We start from the raw sequence: 16,403 nt of genomic DNA, 5'->3' as shown, positions 1-16,403 counted from the left end.
TGAGTGTAAATGTGAAATCTGATTACAGCACTGTGTAGTCACATTGAAATGACAGGAAAATATCTGACTGATGGTGAACAGATAAAGTACCTCACACAGAAGAGAAACTCAAAGACACACACACACACCACACACACACACACACACACACACACACACACACACACACACACACACACACACACACTCTGGCCATACGGACATGGACCTGCACAAAGGGAAAGAAGACGACTGTTCATCTAATTTTTACATTCTAGATGAGAGTAGTGGTTACATAATGGTATGGTCCATAGCAGTGATGGTATGGTCCATAGCAGTGATGAGAGTAGTGGTTACATAATGGTATGGTCCATAGCAGTGATTTTCAGTTTGCAAATATATGTTCAAATACCTCTCCTCCAATCAACTGTGGATAACACTCCAGGGGAGGGCTTTAGAATACACCAGGAAGTAAAACATCATTGGTCCATAATTCTGTCATTACTAAAACATGAGGGAACACACTGAGGAGAGGAGGGTGGGGTCACGACAGTATTTCACACATTTTGCTCCATAAGTTATACATCTCATATATACATTACATTCAGAATAAAGCATCTTTAGTGCAGATATAAACTAAAACCTAGTGCTATTTCCTTCTTTTCATCCCCTCCTTTAAAAAAAAGTCGGACATCTTTGCTCAACATAGAGTTTTTAGTTAGGCTCTCTATACAGTTTAATGGCTTGGAAGTCAGCCAAGACTACAACCCCCACCAGCCACAGAGTACTAAATACAGCATCTTTGACCTTTCGTGGCCAGGGTCCCCTGCCTGCTAATACCTGTGTGACCCACAGACGTGGCTGTAACAGTAAAATAAAGAAGCTAAGTTTGGAAAGTGCTGACAGACTTGACTGACTGGTATTAACAGGTGAATCCTACACAGATACTAAACACATGCAGTGGTGAATAACGCTAGCGTCTCCAGAAGCAGAAAGATGACATCATAATCATGAGACGAAAAACCAAGAAGCTCCCGCCAGGAGCCTGGCCTCCCTTCTAGCCCCGGTTCAGAGGTCGGTGGAGCCATCACCATCTGGTCTACATCCACCTGGAATCACTCTGACCCTTTCTAAGTCTTAAATAAAGTGGATTTTAGACTGGGTTTTGAAATAATGAAGTTGGTCTTAGACCTCAAACATACTAATCCCAACAACTGCAATACTTTCACCTTAGACCCGTTTATTTGACTCAAACCAACATCCCCCCCCCCCCCTCGCTCTACTCGATGTTGTCGAAGTTGAGCACGTGGCCGTCGAAGTGCGTGAGCACGTGCCTCTCGAAGAGCTGCTGCTGGCAGTCGAGGGGGAACTGCTGGGAGCAGACGGGACACACCTTCCAGTGGCTCTCCACGTGCTGCTCGAAGCTGCGCTGCTCGAAGTGCGGCGGGAAGATCACCTCGCACAGCGGGCAGCGCTTGTGCACGGCCCCACTGTCACACGGGGAACACGGTCCAGGGTTAACGGGGGGGACGGACGGACGTGTTTGCATGTGTGCAGCGAAGAGCTTCTTTATAGTGGCCTACTGTGCGTGTGTGTTTGTGTGTGTGTGTGTGTGTTACCTGGAGTCAAAGCAGAAGCTGCTCCTTCCTTCGTTGCGTCGGCCAGCTTGATGATTGCACGCTGGCTGAGCCCCGTCACCGACCTGCAACAGCACACACACACACACACACACCTTGTAATGACTGCAGACAACACACAACGCTGTATGTTGCAGGCGTTGCAGACTCTTTGGGATCAATAAAGTACCTACCTGACTAAATAACTGCGAACAACACCGACACGCACGCACACACACACACACACCTTTACAATAAAGCTCAAGGCTGTCTGGACACTGATGGTTTCCCTCAAAGGTTAATAGTCCTTTAATGTTGAGGAGAAGAGGCAGAGATGAGGGGGTCATGATTCAAGTGTACCAGTAAAGAGCAATGTGTGTGTGTGCGTGCGAGGGCGCGCGCGTATGTGTGTGCATGCTAGTGCCCTCCTACTACATCCTGTCCTAATTAGAGAGGAAGAGGAAGTTGACCTTGGTAACCAATCGGGTTTTGGATCCCCATGTGCAGGGGTGAGATGAGGCTTAGAGAGGGGGAATGGATCCTAGATCTCCTTAATTAGCCTCCTCCAGTCTCCACCTCCGTCAGTCTCTCTCCACCGAGTTAGGAGGTGACATTAATTAGAGCTTTATGTAAATGAGACCTAGTCCAGCCGCCCACACAGTGCGATTAGACAGGCTGTGTGTTCTTCCTCGTTGTGTTCGTCTAGTTTCAGCCTCAAGTCTTTCAAATCCCTGCGTTTAAACTTGTGTGTGTGTGTGTATACGTGTGTGTGTGAGTGGCCTCACGTTGCGGGGCTCCTCAGGGGGGTGCTCCAGGCCGTCGGGGGGGCTCATGCTGCGGGAGGGCTGGATGCAGACCACCCCTCTGTCCCAGGTGGCCCCCGGGGCCGAGGCGGGGGGGGCGCAGGTAGGGGCCTCCGGGGGGGGCCGGGGCATCTGCTCAGGGGAGAGGGCGCCATCTGCTCCGTCTGGACATGGACACAAACAACACACACACACACACACAACAAGAAGTGTCACTTCGGGTAACAACATGAATGAATGAGAGAGAGAGGTGAAGGGGGTTGAGGGAGAGAGAGGTGAAGGGGGTTGAGAGAGAGAGAGGTGAAGGGGGTTGAGAGAGAGAGGTGAAGGGGGTTTAGGGAGAGAGAGGTGAAGGGGGTTGAGAGAGAGAGAGGTGAAGGGGGTTGAGTGAGAGAGAGGTGAAGGGGGTTGAGGGAGAGAGAGAGGTGAAGGGGGTTGAGAGAGAGAGAGGTGAAGGGGGTTTAGGGAGAGAGAGGTGAAGGGGGTTGAGGGAGAGAGAGGTGAAGGGGGTTGAGGGAGAGAGAGGTGAAGGGGGTTGAGGGAGAGAGAGGTGAAGGGGGTTGAGGGAGAGAGAGGTGAAGGGGGTTGAGGGAGAGAGAGGTGAAGGGGGTTGAGGGAGAGAGAGGTGAAGGGGGTTGAGGGAGAGAGAGGTGAAGGGGGTTGAGGGAGAGAGAGGTGAAGGGGGTTGAGGGAGAGAGAGTTGAAGGGGGTTGAGAGAGAGAGAGAGGTGGTGTACCTCGGGTGCAGTCAGCAGAGTAGGGGTTTCCGTACTGCAGCTCTGCAGGCCTGTGTGGCACCAGTGGTGGAGGGGAGGGGTCCTGGGGGTAGGGGAGGGGGTAGCGTAGCACCACGGGCTGCTTGACCTCTGACCCCTCCTCCTCACGCTCCCTCTGTCTTTCCAGACACTGCTGCAGTTCCTGGACACGACAACAACAGCAACGTGCAAGATAATTGGTCCTTAAATAACCACTCTGTCAGGTCAACCCCAAGACGTAACAAACAAACCCCCCAAAAAAGAGGCGCTCGGTGGAAACATTTCTCTCACAGTTCTCGGAAAGCGCGGTCTCTCTACGCAGAAGCGTTTCCACCTGAACCATGTGCATTAGTTATCTACTCATTACTGTAATGGGTGTCAAACGACATATCTCTCCTTCGCCTCCTTCTCTTCCTGTCTTTCCTCTTCCCCCCATTTCCTCTGAGCCCTTTTCTCTTCATGACTTCATTAGTGCAGCCGTATCCCAGCTTAACATTTTGGCGCGGGGGTAAAACCGACACGACGGTTGGCATTTGCACCTGATAATGGAGGAGTAGCTCAGGGCTACGGAGCAGGTATGTGTGGAACATCACTAGCTTTCATCTGGCAGGAGACTCAGAGGAACTAAGGGAAAGAAATATAGGAATCGGATCCTTCAACGCTGTGAAACATCTCCCATGTTGCACCTATGTATGTTTCAGACCTGGTTTGGGATCGTTTCGCTACCGTCTAAGTGGTCGTTGGGTGGGATGTTCATGTGCAGTTGTGATGTTAAACCAGCTATATGAGTGTTCCTATACCAGGTGTGATGTTATAACAGCTATATGAGTGTTCCTATACCAGGTGTGATGTTATAACAGCTATATGAATGTTCCTATACCAGGTGTGATGTTATAACAGCTTTATGAATGTTCCTATACCAGGTGTGATGTTATAACAGCTATATGAATGTTCCTATACCAGGTCCAGGTGTGATGTTAAACCAGCTATATGAGTGTTCCTATACCAGGTCCAGGTGTGATGTTAAACCAGCTATATGAGTGTTCCTATACCAGGTCCAGGTGTGATGTTATAACAGCTATATGAATGTTCCTATACCAGGTGTGATGTTAAACCAGATATATGAATGTTCCTATACCAGGTGTGATGTTATAACAGCTATATGAATGTTCCTATACCAGGTGTGATGTTATAACAGCTATATGAATGTTCCTATACCAGGTGTGATGTTAAACCAGCTATATGAATGTTCCTATACCAGGTGTGATGTTAAACCAGCTATATGAGTGTTCCTATACCAGGTCCAGGTGTGATGTTAAACCAGCTATATGAGTGTTCCTATACCAGGTCCAGGTGTGATGTTATAACAGCTATATGAATGTTCCTATACCAGGTGTGATGTTATAACAGCTATATGAATGTTCCTATACCAGGTGTGATGTTAAACCAGCTATATGAGTGTTCCTATACCAGGTCCAGGTGTGATGTTAAACCAGCTATATGAGTGTTCATATACCAGGTCCAGGTGTGATGTTATAACAGCTATATGAATGTTCCTATACCAGGTGTGATGTTAAACCAGCTATATGAATGTTCCTATACCAGGTGTGATGTTAAACCAGCTATATGAGTGTTCCTATACCAGGTGTGATGTTATAACAGCTATATGAGTGTTCCTATACCAGGTGTGATGTTATAACAGCTATATGAGTGTTCCTATACCAGGTGTGATGTTATAACAGCTATATGAATGTTCCTGCCCCAGGTGAGATGGTGGGACAGAGTGTGGGCAGTCCTACCTCCTGGAGTTTCTCCTTGTCTCTGAGGGCCTGAGCCAGCTTGTGCTTGAGCTCTGTCACCTCGCCGGCCCGCTCGGCCATGTGGATCTGCAGCAGGGAGACGAGACGTCACAGGCAGGACTCACACACACACACACTCACACACACACACACACACGGCTCTCTCACGCCTGCTCTGTCCTAGCCTGCTGTTTTGCTCTCACTGCAGACTATCAAAAGGAGTGTCTCTCCCCCTCTTGCTCCCTCTCGACCTATCTGTCTCCCCCTCTCCCCGCCTGCCCTGCCCTTCTTGTCCATCAGTCTGTCTGCCCCCCCCCCACTCTTACTTTCGGGGGAAACTGAATTACGACATGGCATGAGGGTTAAGTTCAGGTGAAAAGGGGTCTGCAATCGTACACTTCTCTCTCTCATTTCTCTCCTCCCTGTCTCCCTGCTTCCCAGGGTCTGCAGCGTAAACAGCCATAAAGCATGGCCCTGTGTGGCTGGCAGCCTAAGGAGCTCTCTGTCTGCCCCAGGACCATTAGGGAGCTCACAGTCCCAGTATTTATCTCTGACTGAAGACGCTATCAAAGGAGAGAGAGCCTTATTTACAGCAGGGATAAACACACACTCACTCACTGAGATCAAACACACACACACACGCTTGTGCAAGTAGGCAGGCATCTATTCAGAAGTCAGTTGTATGCCCGCCAGCCAGCCAGCCAGCCCGCACACACACACACAAAAACACACACGCTGTTTGTAGGATTAAGGATGCTTGGACATGCTTCGACCTGGACACTACCTCTCTGCTTGGCAGAGGAATACAATAGGGAGTGTCTATGTTCCCGTGTTGCGTGCATGTGTGTGTGTGTGAGAGAGTGTGTGTGTGTATGTACACACGCTTCCCTCGACTCACTCTGAAGCGCTCCTCCTCATTGGCCAGGCGTTGCTTGAGGGTCTCGTTGATGGCACACTGCTCCCTCCACTTCTCCTCCATGCTCGCCAGCTCCTCCTCCACCGAGCGGGTCTGTTCTTTCTCCACCTCCTCCACGCTCCTCCCCATCATCTTCACCTCCTCCACGCTCCTACCCATCATCTCCACCTCCTCCACGCTCCTCCCCATCATCTCCACCTCCTCCACGCTCCTCCCATCCTCCACCTCCACCACGCTCCTCCCGTCCTCATCCTCCACGCTCCTCCCGTCCTCATCCTCCACGCTCCTCCCCTCCTCATCCTCCACGCTCCTCCCATCCTCATCCTCCACCACGCCCCTTCCTTCGTCGTTCTCCTCCGCGCTCTTGCTCTCGTTCTCCACCTCCACCCAACTCCCCATCCTCCAGCTCTCCTCTCCCACGCTCCCTTCATGCCTCTCTTCCTTCTCCAAGTTCCCTTCTTTCCCCCTCGCCTCTCCTGCACCTACGTCTCTTCCCACCTCCTCTCCTCCCCGCCCCTTACTCTCCCCCTCTCCAACCCCGGCGCCCTGTCTATCCTCCTCCTCTGTGTGTGTGTTGGAGAGTGTGTCGGTGTGTGTGAGCGCCTCTTCCGTGTCGGGTTCAGGAGCACAGGTCTTCTCAGTCATTCCCTGGAGCACAGCAACAGCCAGGCTCCCTGCGAGCACATACAGGGTACAGCTTACATCACACATACATGACGTGTGTAGACACAGTGTGTAGTGTGTGTGTGTGTGTGTACCTCTTGTAGGTGACTCCGGACTGGGAGTAAGTGTCAAAGCCCCAGGATTTCTTTTGGACTCCTGCGAACAGGCCACAAACACCAGTTGAGTAGTGTTAACGTGTGTGTGTGTGTGTGTGCGTGCGTGCGTGTGCGAGGACCCTCACCCCCTGAGCCTCGCCGAGCTTGGCCACCTGCCGGCGCAGCCTCTGACACTCCCGGTACTTCTCCTTGTAGTGCTCGGCCGCCATGTGGAGGCGGAGCTTCAACTCCTCCACCTCCCGCTGGAGCTCGGCCTCCGCCTCCGACACCACGCCCTCTGACGAGGTGCCCACGCCCTGGGGGGGGGGGGGGGGGCAGGCGGGGAGGGAGGGAGGGAGGGAGGAGAAAGACAGAGCGGTCGAGTAAGTTCCACCAAAGCACACCGTGTGGACCGATCCCGTCAGGACTCGGCACGGAGAGCCAAACAAGTCCACTTCCTGGTTCGGAGGTGTCACTTCCTCCCTCCCTCCCTCACCACTTCCTGCTGGGCGGCGCTCCTCATGCGGTCCAGCTGAGTCTCCATGCGCTGGCACTCGGCCTGGGCGTCGACCAGGCTGGCGCGCAGGGCGTCGGCCTCCAGGCGGGCGCGGTACAGCTCCGTCATGGTGCGGTCGCGGGCGCTGGTGGAGTCGCGCAGCTCCAGCGCCAACATGGCCGCCTGCTGGCGGGACGCCTGCAGCTGCTCCTCGGCCTGACGCAGCAGCTCGCGCAGGCGCGCCACCTCGGCCTGCCGCGCACACTTACACACACACACCTACTTGAACCCCATTCTGAAGTTTCACCAACCTCTAATTAACCTATCACCCACACAAAATCTTCCAAGTGTGCCTGTTTCAAACTTTTTACTCAATCCCATCCACACACACCATGTCCCTGTGCGCGCGTGTGTGTGTGTGTACCTGGTCCGCAGTGTGTGTGCTGAGCTCCTTCTCCAGGCTGTCTCTCTGGGCCACGCAGGACCGGAGGCGGTCCAGCTCCTCCTGGAACTGAGCGATGGTCACCTCCCTGTTCAGCTCCACCGCCTTCAGCATCTGCAGCTCTGCACTCAGCTTGGTGTTCTCCTGCTCCGTGCTGCGCAGGTGGGCCTGCACACACACACACACACACACATAAATACACACACACACACATACATACACACTACCAGAACTAGGAATCCCCAGTCACCTGCAGCGAGCCTCTCTCACCTTGTAGAGATCTCTCTCGTCCTTCTCGTTCTTCAGCTGGCTCTCCAGGCTGTCCCTCTCCACCAGCAGCTTCTTCAGACGATCCCTGATGCTGCAGAACAGGCGACCGCGGTCAGACCACACGGCCCTACGAACTAAGTAGGGGATGCTCCTGAATGGTCATCCTCTACAACGCAGAGACAACGACCTAGACAGCGTCGGAGTGGGTACACTAGCCTTGTACGACGCTCCTCTCAGTGTGTGTGTGTGTTCCGATGGCGGAGGCGGTTGTACCAGTCCAGCTCGGTCTCCTTCTGCAGGCCTCTCTGGGTGACGCCCAGCAGGTCTTCCTCCAGCTGGCGCACGCGCTCCGTGGCCGCCTGCAGCCTCCTCCTCACGTCCTCCCGCTCCTCAGACAGGCCCTGGGAGGAGCGCAGCAGCTCCTGCACACAGCCACAGGGAGGCGCTGTCGGTCACTGCGGCCAATCGGAGGGGCTGTCACAGCGCCGCAGCCCATTTCGGAGGCGGGTGCAGCACCGGAGCCAATCACGTCGTCGGACGCAAAAGAGACTTTGAAAAGTTCCCAGTGTTTCGGTCGTCTTTTTTTGTTACTGCTGGTAGAACATCAACTGTGAATGTGAACAGGTCATCGTTTCCTGAACTGCGAGTATGGATTCCCAGAGGGAATGATTGGAAGCCGTCCAACATATGAGACATGTTCCTGTCCTCAGCGTTGGTCCCTGTTAGAACTTGCGCACGTTCTGCTTCGGAGAACATTAAATCACCCAGAGCGAACATCTCGTTTGACAAAGCAGCACGCCTACTAGCTCCCCACTATTATTCACCTCACACACACACGTCCAACACACACACACACGTCAAACGCACACACATGCACACACTTCAAACACTCAGCAAACACACAGTGTCAAGGACATGTTAGACACACAGAACACCCATCAAAGAAAATAAATCCAACATGTACAGTATATCAAAAAGACATCCAGATGCACTTTTCACTAACACACACACACACACACACACACACACTCTCCTGCTCCCTATGGGCTTGGCTCTCTCGATGACTCAGGATTTTACTGCTGGCGTTTGGGAAGCACTTTAGCAGCGCATAAAGACCTTATAAAACATGTAGTCGTAAAATTAGCAGCCGCAAAATATGTACTTATGTTTTCATGTTGAAGTAAAAGGATATTTTCATCCGTGGAACATAAGCAAGGGCCTGACAGGGACAAACCATACATATGAATGCTGGTATCACTTAGAAACATACACACACACACGCCACATACATACACCATATATCTAGAAAGCTAAGAGCTGGTGAATGAGAAGCGACACATTGATAATAGTCTTTGGGAGGATGTAATTTATGGCAATTCTGTCCTTTGTAAAGAGCAAAGGACTCACCCAAAGCAGTCTGAAACCTAGCAAACCAGGACCAGATACACCCACTAGAGGGCACTGTGAGACTAGATTCAACATCCATCCTCTGGTGAGGCATTCCTGGCTACCTCCCCTCCCCTCCCTCCCTCTCCCCCCCTTCCCATCTCTCAGAGTCTCAGTAGGTTAACTCCTTGTGGGAACGCTACACATGTAGCTCTCTGTGGAAGACATGCCTTCGTCTGAACGTTTACCCCTGAGGTGCACGTATTCCAAAGAGATGGAATATGTGAGTCAAAAGAGACGAATGGAGGAAGAAAGATAGAACGAGAGGATGAGTAAGCCTACAGTGAACAGGGGGAGAGAGAGAGAGAGAGAGAGAGAGAGAGAGAGAGAGAGAGAGAGAGAGAGAGAGAGAGAGAGAGAGAGAGAGAGAGAGAGAGAGAGAGAGAGGGGGGGGGGGATGGAGGCAGTGCCCTAGGAATGGCGAGACTGAGACATGTTTGTCCCTGGAGCTGGGCTGGGCTCCTGTTTTTCAGTCAGGCGGTTTTGCGGACTCTCTCGTCTAATTCCACACACATTCTAAAAGTTGCAAGCGGGTGGCATAATGAGAGCGAGTGTGTGTGTGTGTGTGTGTGTGTGTGTGTAGAATGTGTGCGGAGGCTTGAATACTGACTGTGTGAGAGAGATTGAGTGGAGTTAAAACAAGGGGTGGTTTTAGGGAGTGCGTGTGTGCGGGCTTGACGTCATGTTTGTTCACTCTGCGGTTGAGATGGCATCGTCCTGACGCCAGATGCCCCAGACTAGAGACTGGGTGCCGATCACGTTCTGGCCCACTGAGTCAAGTTGTTTAAAGGGGACAGAAAGTTGGAGCAAACAGACCCACACACACACACACACACGCAGACCGAGGTCTTTGTGCTCTCAAACATGGACACAGATCATTCATAAAAGTCAAACCTTTGATGTTGGAACCTGTGAGCAATGGTGAGGAACAAGCACAGGATCAAATACAGACTATCTACACACACACACACACACCCATGCACAAACACACACACACAGTCCTCACCTGGTTGTGGGTGCGCAGGAGGCTGCATGTCTCCCTCTCCAGCTCCCTCTCCCTGGCCAGACGCCTCTGCTCCTCCAGCAGCAGCTTCTTCTCCTCCTGCAGGAGGTGCATGGCCTTCAGCAGCTCCCGCCGCTCCTGCTGTGCCTCCTGCCCGCGCCAGGGGGGGGGGGGGGGGGGGGGAGGAGGGAGGAGAGGGGGGAGGAGGGAGGGGGGGGAGGATGGAGGGGGAGGAGGGGGGAGGGGGGGGAGGAGGGAGGAGAGGAGGGGGGGGGAGGAGGGACGAGAGGAGGGAATGTAGAGTACTCATACAAAAGTCTTCTTTAAGCATGTATTGTCTCAAATAAAATAGAAATCTTTTATTGTGCGGCAGTATAAAAGTGCAATGTAGAGAAGGTTTTTGTTGTCTTTTCATTTAATTATTTAAAGCATTTTTGCTTCCAAAAAATAACCGTGTACGACTTTTGCACAGTACTGTGTTTCACAATCGGACTGCATCTGATTATAGTGTCTCAATATGTGTGTATGTGCATGTGTGTTTTAGGGTGCGTGATTGTGTTTGTGTGTGAGAGTGCATCTGTCTGTGTGTGTGTGCTCGTGTGTCTGTGGGTGTGTGTGTGTGTCTGTGTGTGCGAGGGTGCATCTGTGTGCGTGTGTGTGTGTGAGAGAGAGCCGGTCTCCACAGGCTCAGACTACCTCCAGCAGGCCGCTCTTGGTGGTGACGACCAGGATGTCGGAGTTGCTGTCGTCCTCGGTGACGGTGAGCAGCTCCTCGGTGGGCGTGGCCGTGCGGAACAGGAAGGGCGTGCTGGCGCCTCGGATGTCCCCCGTGTGGGTGACGTAGCAGAACTGGTAGAACTCCCCATCACTCTTGGGAACATAGTAGCCTGCGAGAGTGGCGAAAATCTGCTATCAATTTTGGGGGGGGGGGAAATTTCAATTATATGACATTTTCTCAAAAGCTATTCCTGAGGGGGACACCAAAATGACTGCTGTAACACATAGCCTACATTGTAATATGTTAAATGTATATTATTAATATTATTGAAATGTCCTTATGTTTACAGTGATTTATTGGGGGGACAAATCATATTTTCCCCAGGATGGGGGGGGTCGTGTCCCCCATGTCCCCCCCGGGCCTGCGAGAGTGTGTAGAGGTGAGAAAACACCAACGAACATATTGTGTGAGAACTTAACACATCATGGATTTGAGTTGGAGTATTTACCACACGGCATGATATTGGGTCACAGAATGGGTATGAACGGAACTACCCACATGCACATCTTAAAGATAAGTCTAGCGATTATGTGACTGATTATTTTGACACTTCCTTTGTATTTCAGAGTAGCGAGCAGTGGGCCTGGACCAGCGCTAGCAGTCACAACACAATATATCCAGCAGACAGGCAGTTTTACAGACACACCGCAGAGTGCTCTCGTACTTAAACTGTGTAATATCTGACCATTTCAGACACAGTAAAACCTGTCCACAGATGTTGGTGTGTGTGTGTTGTGTGTGTGTATGTCGTGTGGTTTCCTCTCAGAGTCAGAGAGGTGTTCGGGGCTCTGGCCGTGGTTGTGGTCGTGTTCCTTTAATAAAATACCAGGCCTGGTTTTTATACGCACCGTAAAATGGAGAAGTTACCTTGAAATCCCCTGGTCCTGTACATGGTTGTTCTCTGTGTCTGTATATAAACACTGCAAGTCTACTGTATATGTGTGTGGGTGAGTGCACATATAATGGTTGTCTATTTTTATATGTTTGAACACAGTATGCCAGTACAAGCCAGTGCTAGTGTGTGTGTGTGTGTGTGCGTGAGAACAGAGACTACCTTGGAACACCACGGTCCTGTGTACGGTGCTACCAGGTTCATAGTCCTCTGGCATGGGAGACCAGAGGAAGGTGTAGTAGTCCCTGGCTGTGCTCCAACCCACCTGGAAAGCAACACACACGCACGTGCGCACACACACACGCACACACACACACAGTATAGCTTACAATTAACCCTTGTGCTGCCTTCGGGTCACATGACCCAAAGGTTCATAACGAACCATCATTGTGTTTACCCAGTTTTACCCAATACAAAAACTAATAAAAATAATTTTATTTTAACCTTTGCCATGTGGGGGGTCTGAGACAGCCCAACGGTTAAAAGAAAATGCTTCACTTTGTTTTTGTATGAGGTAAATTTGTCGCAATACGACGGTGGGTCACACGGCTGATGGGTCAGAATGACCCGAAGATAACACAAGGGTTAAGATAACAGTTCTGAAAATATACTGTATATAAAGTACGCTTGTTTGAAATTGCACAACCATACTGTGACATAGAAGACGCACTTTCTATAAATGTACAACGATGGTATTATCGTATCATTGCCATGATTGAAACCCGTTTCTCCTCAACACCTTCCCCTCCTTGTCCTCTGGGGCACCAGTGCTCTGTGTGGTCTGCGTGTTGACGTATGTGTCAGTTTGTGTCTCGGCACTACATGTGTGTCAGACGTTGTATGTTTGTGGGTGTTGCCTTCAGGGAAACAGTCCACATGGGAAAAAAAGAAACAGGCAAAAAAAGGTGACAATTTTACACAAAATGGCGGGGGAGAAGTAATCATATCAATTTCATGTGTTGTTAGGTGACAGATGATGAAAGGAAAGACAGAACATTATAACTCCGACCGTACGCCATAAAACTGTCACACACAATCACACGCTCTCTTCATCTCTCTTGCCTGCACACAAACACACACACACACACACTAACCAACACAAAACCACTCACAGCAGCATCGGCTAAAGGAGTTAACTTCGTCTAACAACCTTAGAAGAATAAAAAGCGTTGGACCACAGCAGTATAATAACAATAGGAATAATCAGACTGTCTAGCAGTATTAGGCATCTAAGTGTAATACACTTATTAACTAATTATGTTTTATGACAAGGCCTATGTATGCCTGTGTGTGTAGATAGAAATGTACAAATTAAGTTAAGTAATTATGTTTTATGACTAATTATAATTGTACTGTAAAGATGTGAGTGCAAGAAAGGGGCATTACAAATAACATGTATTATTTATTCCTAATTATAACCACAGGCCGAAATAATGATGATGGTTAGTATCGTGAACATTATATCCAAATGGTGGGTGTCTTCTCAGTCTACATTCCAAGGGACAGTCGTTTGTATTTCACCCAACAGACAAGGCCTATGTATGCCTGTGTGTGTGTGCGGATAGAAATGTACAAATTACCAAAGGGGTAGAGTGAGTCTGACTGAAGTTCGGTTTTGTACAGTTGCAATGCTGAAACTTGGCATGAATGTAAATGTGATCAAATAATCACAGACACAGATTCAATCAATCACTCTTCAGAGGAATGAGTGATGACATGTTAATTACATAGTTAGCGAGCGGGTTTCTCCAAGAAGACCCAACAAACATGCCACAACCAACTGTTTCCTTCAGGGCTTGTTCGAGGGTGTGTCTGTTACAGAACGTACTGACAAATGCACAAATTATATATAAAACAACGCTGTATCGATGAGGGGGTGCCAAAAGAGACTAAATGACAGCATTCTTTTTTCTTGGAAGGAGAAAGAAAATCTGTTACGGTTTTGTAATTCTTTTTATGACAAATGCCCTGACAGTGTTGGACCACTAGGGGGTGTCTGTGTACAACCTATTATGTCAGAGGCCGAGTCCTAGTTGTCACATACAGCACTCCAGCTTTGTTTTAAGTTCTGACTAATACCCTCAAGAATTAAGGGAGAGCCCACCACCTCCAACAGAGGAAATGAGTGGAAAAATCTTTCCACTCTCTCCTGCTTTTTCCCATTTCTTTCATACATACACACACACAAACACACACACACACACGAACACACACACCCGCACACACACACTGAAGAGCAGATCTCTTCTCACCCTTACATAAAGCTAGACATCAAACAGATTTTATTGGTGTGGATTAACCATTTATATTTTCCAATCGACATTTTCCAAATAAACCCTGCATCTGTATTCCTTTTTAATAGAGCTGGTGGATTTGAAGTGAGTTCTTAAATGATGATAAAAATGTTTGCTTTTCGTCTTTACGAGACATTAAGTTCCCTCATTCACATTTCCTGTTAATTAACTGTGAGATTTGATGGCCCTGATAAAAGAGAGGGATGAGGGAGAGCTCAAGGATAGATGAAAAGTAAGAGAGGAGTGGAGAGGAAACAAGAGGAAACAGGGTAAGAAGGGTAGAACAGAACAGAGATATTAATGAACAAGTATCAAAGTAGCTAATTAAGTGCGCCCCACGATTACCCACCCAGTTGCTGCATCCGCCCCTATATCCCCTTCCCTGCCCCAGAGACAACCACATCAAAATGGGAGCAACTGTTCCTTCGGTGGGCACTTTCAGAAAAATAAGTATGATCAGATATATGACGAGAACGGTGGAAACAAGAGGCATGGGTGTTGTGTATGCATGTGTGTGTTGTATGCATGTGTGTGTTGTATGCGAGTGTGTGTTGTATGTGAGTGTGTGTTGTATGTGAGTGTGTGTTGTATGTGAGTGTGTGTTGTATGCGAGTGTGTGTTGTATGTGAGTGTGTTTTGTATGTGAGTGTGTGTTGAAGAAAATGCATATATGAAATTGTGTGTAGCACCAACACTTAAAATAAGAGGTTGTTTTGTATGAGCAAGTAAGTGTCCACACCTTAAAGATGCCCACCCAATCTTTGGGATTGGGGGCGAGGTAGGGTGTCAGGGTATAGCAACATTCCAGCGGAGCCTGGGGCAGGAAGCTCTTCCCCACGTTCTGAAAGATGACGTGAGCGAAATTAGATGTTTCCATCACGCCAACACTGCTATTGGGGGACGAACCCACCACTTGGAATGATGACATCATATCCTGTCGTTCACTTCATTTGTCTGACCTGCACAGAAAGAAAGAACACATTGAGCAAAATATTCTAGCCATCATTTTCAGACACACACGACTAGTCTGCTGACACACACACATCACTCTGCATTGCTGTACAATTCCTTGCTCACGTCAATGCATCTAATCCATTGGGATTATAGACAATATCTAACAGGTTGTCGTTCCCAGCAGGCACCAGTTGCATTAAATAACCTAGCAACCCCATTGACACGTGTCAAATGTGATCAATTAAGGGAATGGAAGGGAAAATAAGTCAGTGATATGATTTATTTTCAACGCTTGATCGAGGTACTGCAATTTTCAATGACGCTAAATCTCTGTCAATTTCATAACACATGGTATCAAGGTATATCAAGGTAACAGCTAACTAGGTATGACTAGCTAGGGAAGGCTCGCTGGTATAGCCTAATCTGTTTTGTGGTTATCTTCAAAGTAGCTAGAGCTAGCTAGTAGCTGTCTGCTCGTTAGCATGCAAGCAGGCCATGGCACTACAGCTAAGTAAGCGGTAGGCGACAATCACTTCTAGAAATAGATTATGCCTATATATATATATACCATACCCGTGAACGTATGAATCCCGGACAGCTACAATGGTAATTTGTATAACCAAAATGTAGCTGACAGACAGCCGTTGTAATTATTGAGTTCGGTCCCTGTTGTTGTCAACGACGTACTGAGTCAGTGAAGATGCTCTTCCTGAAAGAAGAAGTATGCTGTCATTTCCGGGGTGCTTCTGGTGCTGAGGAAAACCGAAAGCGGACGTATGCCAGTCAAAAGCCCCCAGAGTTTGACACCTTGGTCACCCCCCCTCCAGTAGAATACATTATTATTATTATTATTATAAGCCACATTTACTGGCAGAGGTATTTAGAATTCCCCACCCTCATATAGCTCTAACACACGCATACACACACACAAACACACACACATTGTTCCGGCTTGGCTTGCTGGGTGGACCAAATTCATGCCTGATTATTCTTTAAGTGAACATTTATTCATTAGTCTAAAATTTACAGTAGCCTACATAACAATACAATAACTCTGAGGGCTAGCTTCCTTCTTCTGTAAACTTGTGTTTTTTCAATAGTTTACTTTTATCATCTCTATGCAATTTAACACTGTTGACTCACTAAATAACGTTGTATAGTTATTCTGATCAGTGGAAGCAAAAGACTGAGCACATGAGTTTA

At 49.1% G+C, this 16,403-nt stretch overlaps 1 protein-coding gene across 3 annotated transcripts; it reads right to left on the bottom strand.

Moving 5' to 3' along the window:
* Nucleotides 1–348: 348 nt before the first annotated feature.
* Nucleotides 349–15,957, bottom strand: LOC134040593 (tax1-binding protein 1 homolog A-like). Of its 3 annotated transcripts, XM_062486554.1 has the most exons (19): nucleotides 15,774–15,956; nucleotides 14,986–15,205; nucleotides 12,115–12,217; nucleotides 10,979–11,169; nucleotides 10,286–10,432; nucleotides 8,107–8,255; nucleotides 7,834–7,924; nucleotides 7,546–7,731; nucleotides 7,122–7,385; nucleotides 6,772–6,942; nucleotides 6,626–6,686; nucleotides 6,150–6,541; nucleotides 6,036–6,065; nucleotides 5,850–6,005; nucleotides 4,952–5,038; nucleotides 3,135–3,315; nucleotides 2,381–2,562; nucleotides 1,599–1,681; nucleotides 349–1,469 (listed from the first exon to the last, which is right to left on the bottom strand). In XM_062486554.1, the coding sequence occupies exons 2-19, from the start codon at nucleotides 15,175–15,177 to the stop codon at nucleotides 1,259–1,261; spliced, it is 2,877 nt and encodes a 958-aa protein (XP_062342538.1). In that variant the 5' UTR covers nucleotides 15,178–15,205; nucleotides 15,774–15,956; the 3' UTR covers nucleotides 349–1,258. The 3 variants fall into 3 exon arrangements, 2 of the variants coding, with proteins under 2 accessions (XP_062342538.1, XP_062342537.1); XM_062486553.1 differs by having other exon boundaries at nucleotides 6,036–6,541; nucleotides 15,774–15,957; XR_009932894.1 differs by lacking the exon at nucleotides 349–1,469 and adding an exon at nucleotides 1,790–1,902 and having other exon boundaries at nucleotides 1,604–1,681; nucleotides 6,036–6,541; nucleotides 15,774–15,955.
* Between the last annotated feature and the right edge of the window lie 446 nt (nucleotides 15,958–16,403).

Source organism: Osmerus eperlanus, chromosome 20 (genome assembly GCF_963692335.1).
Source record: "Osmerus eperlanus chromosome 20, fOsmEpe2.1, whole genome shotgun sequence".
Lineage (NCBI taxonomy): Eukaryota > Metazoa > Chordata > Actinopteri > Osmeriformes > Osmeridae > Osmerus > Osmerus eperlanus.
Note: the sequence above shows the minus strand (reverse complement) of the source record. Positions and strands in the feature narration are given on the sequence as shown.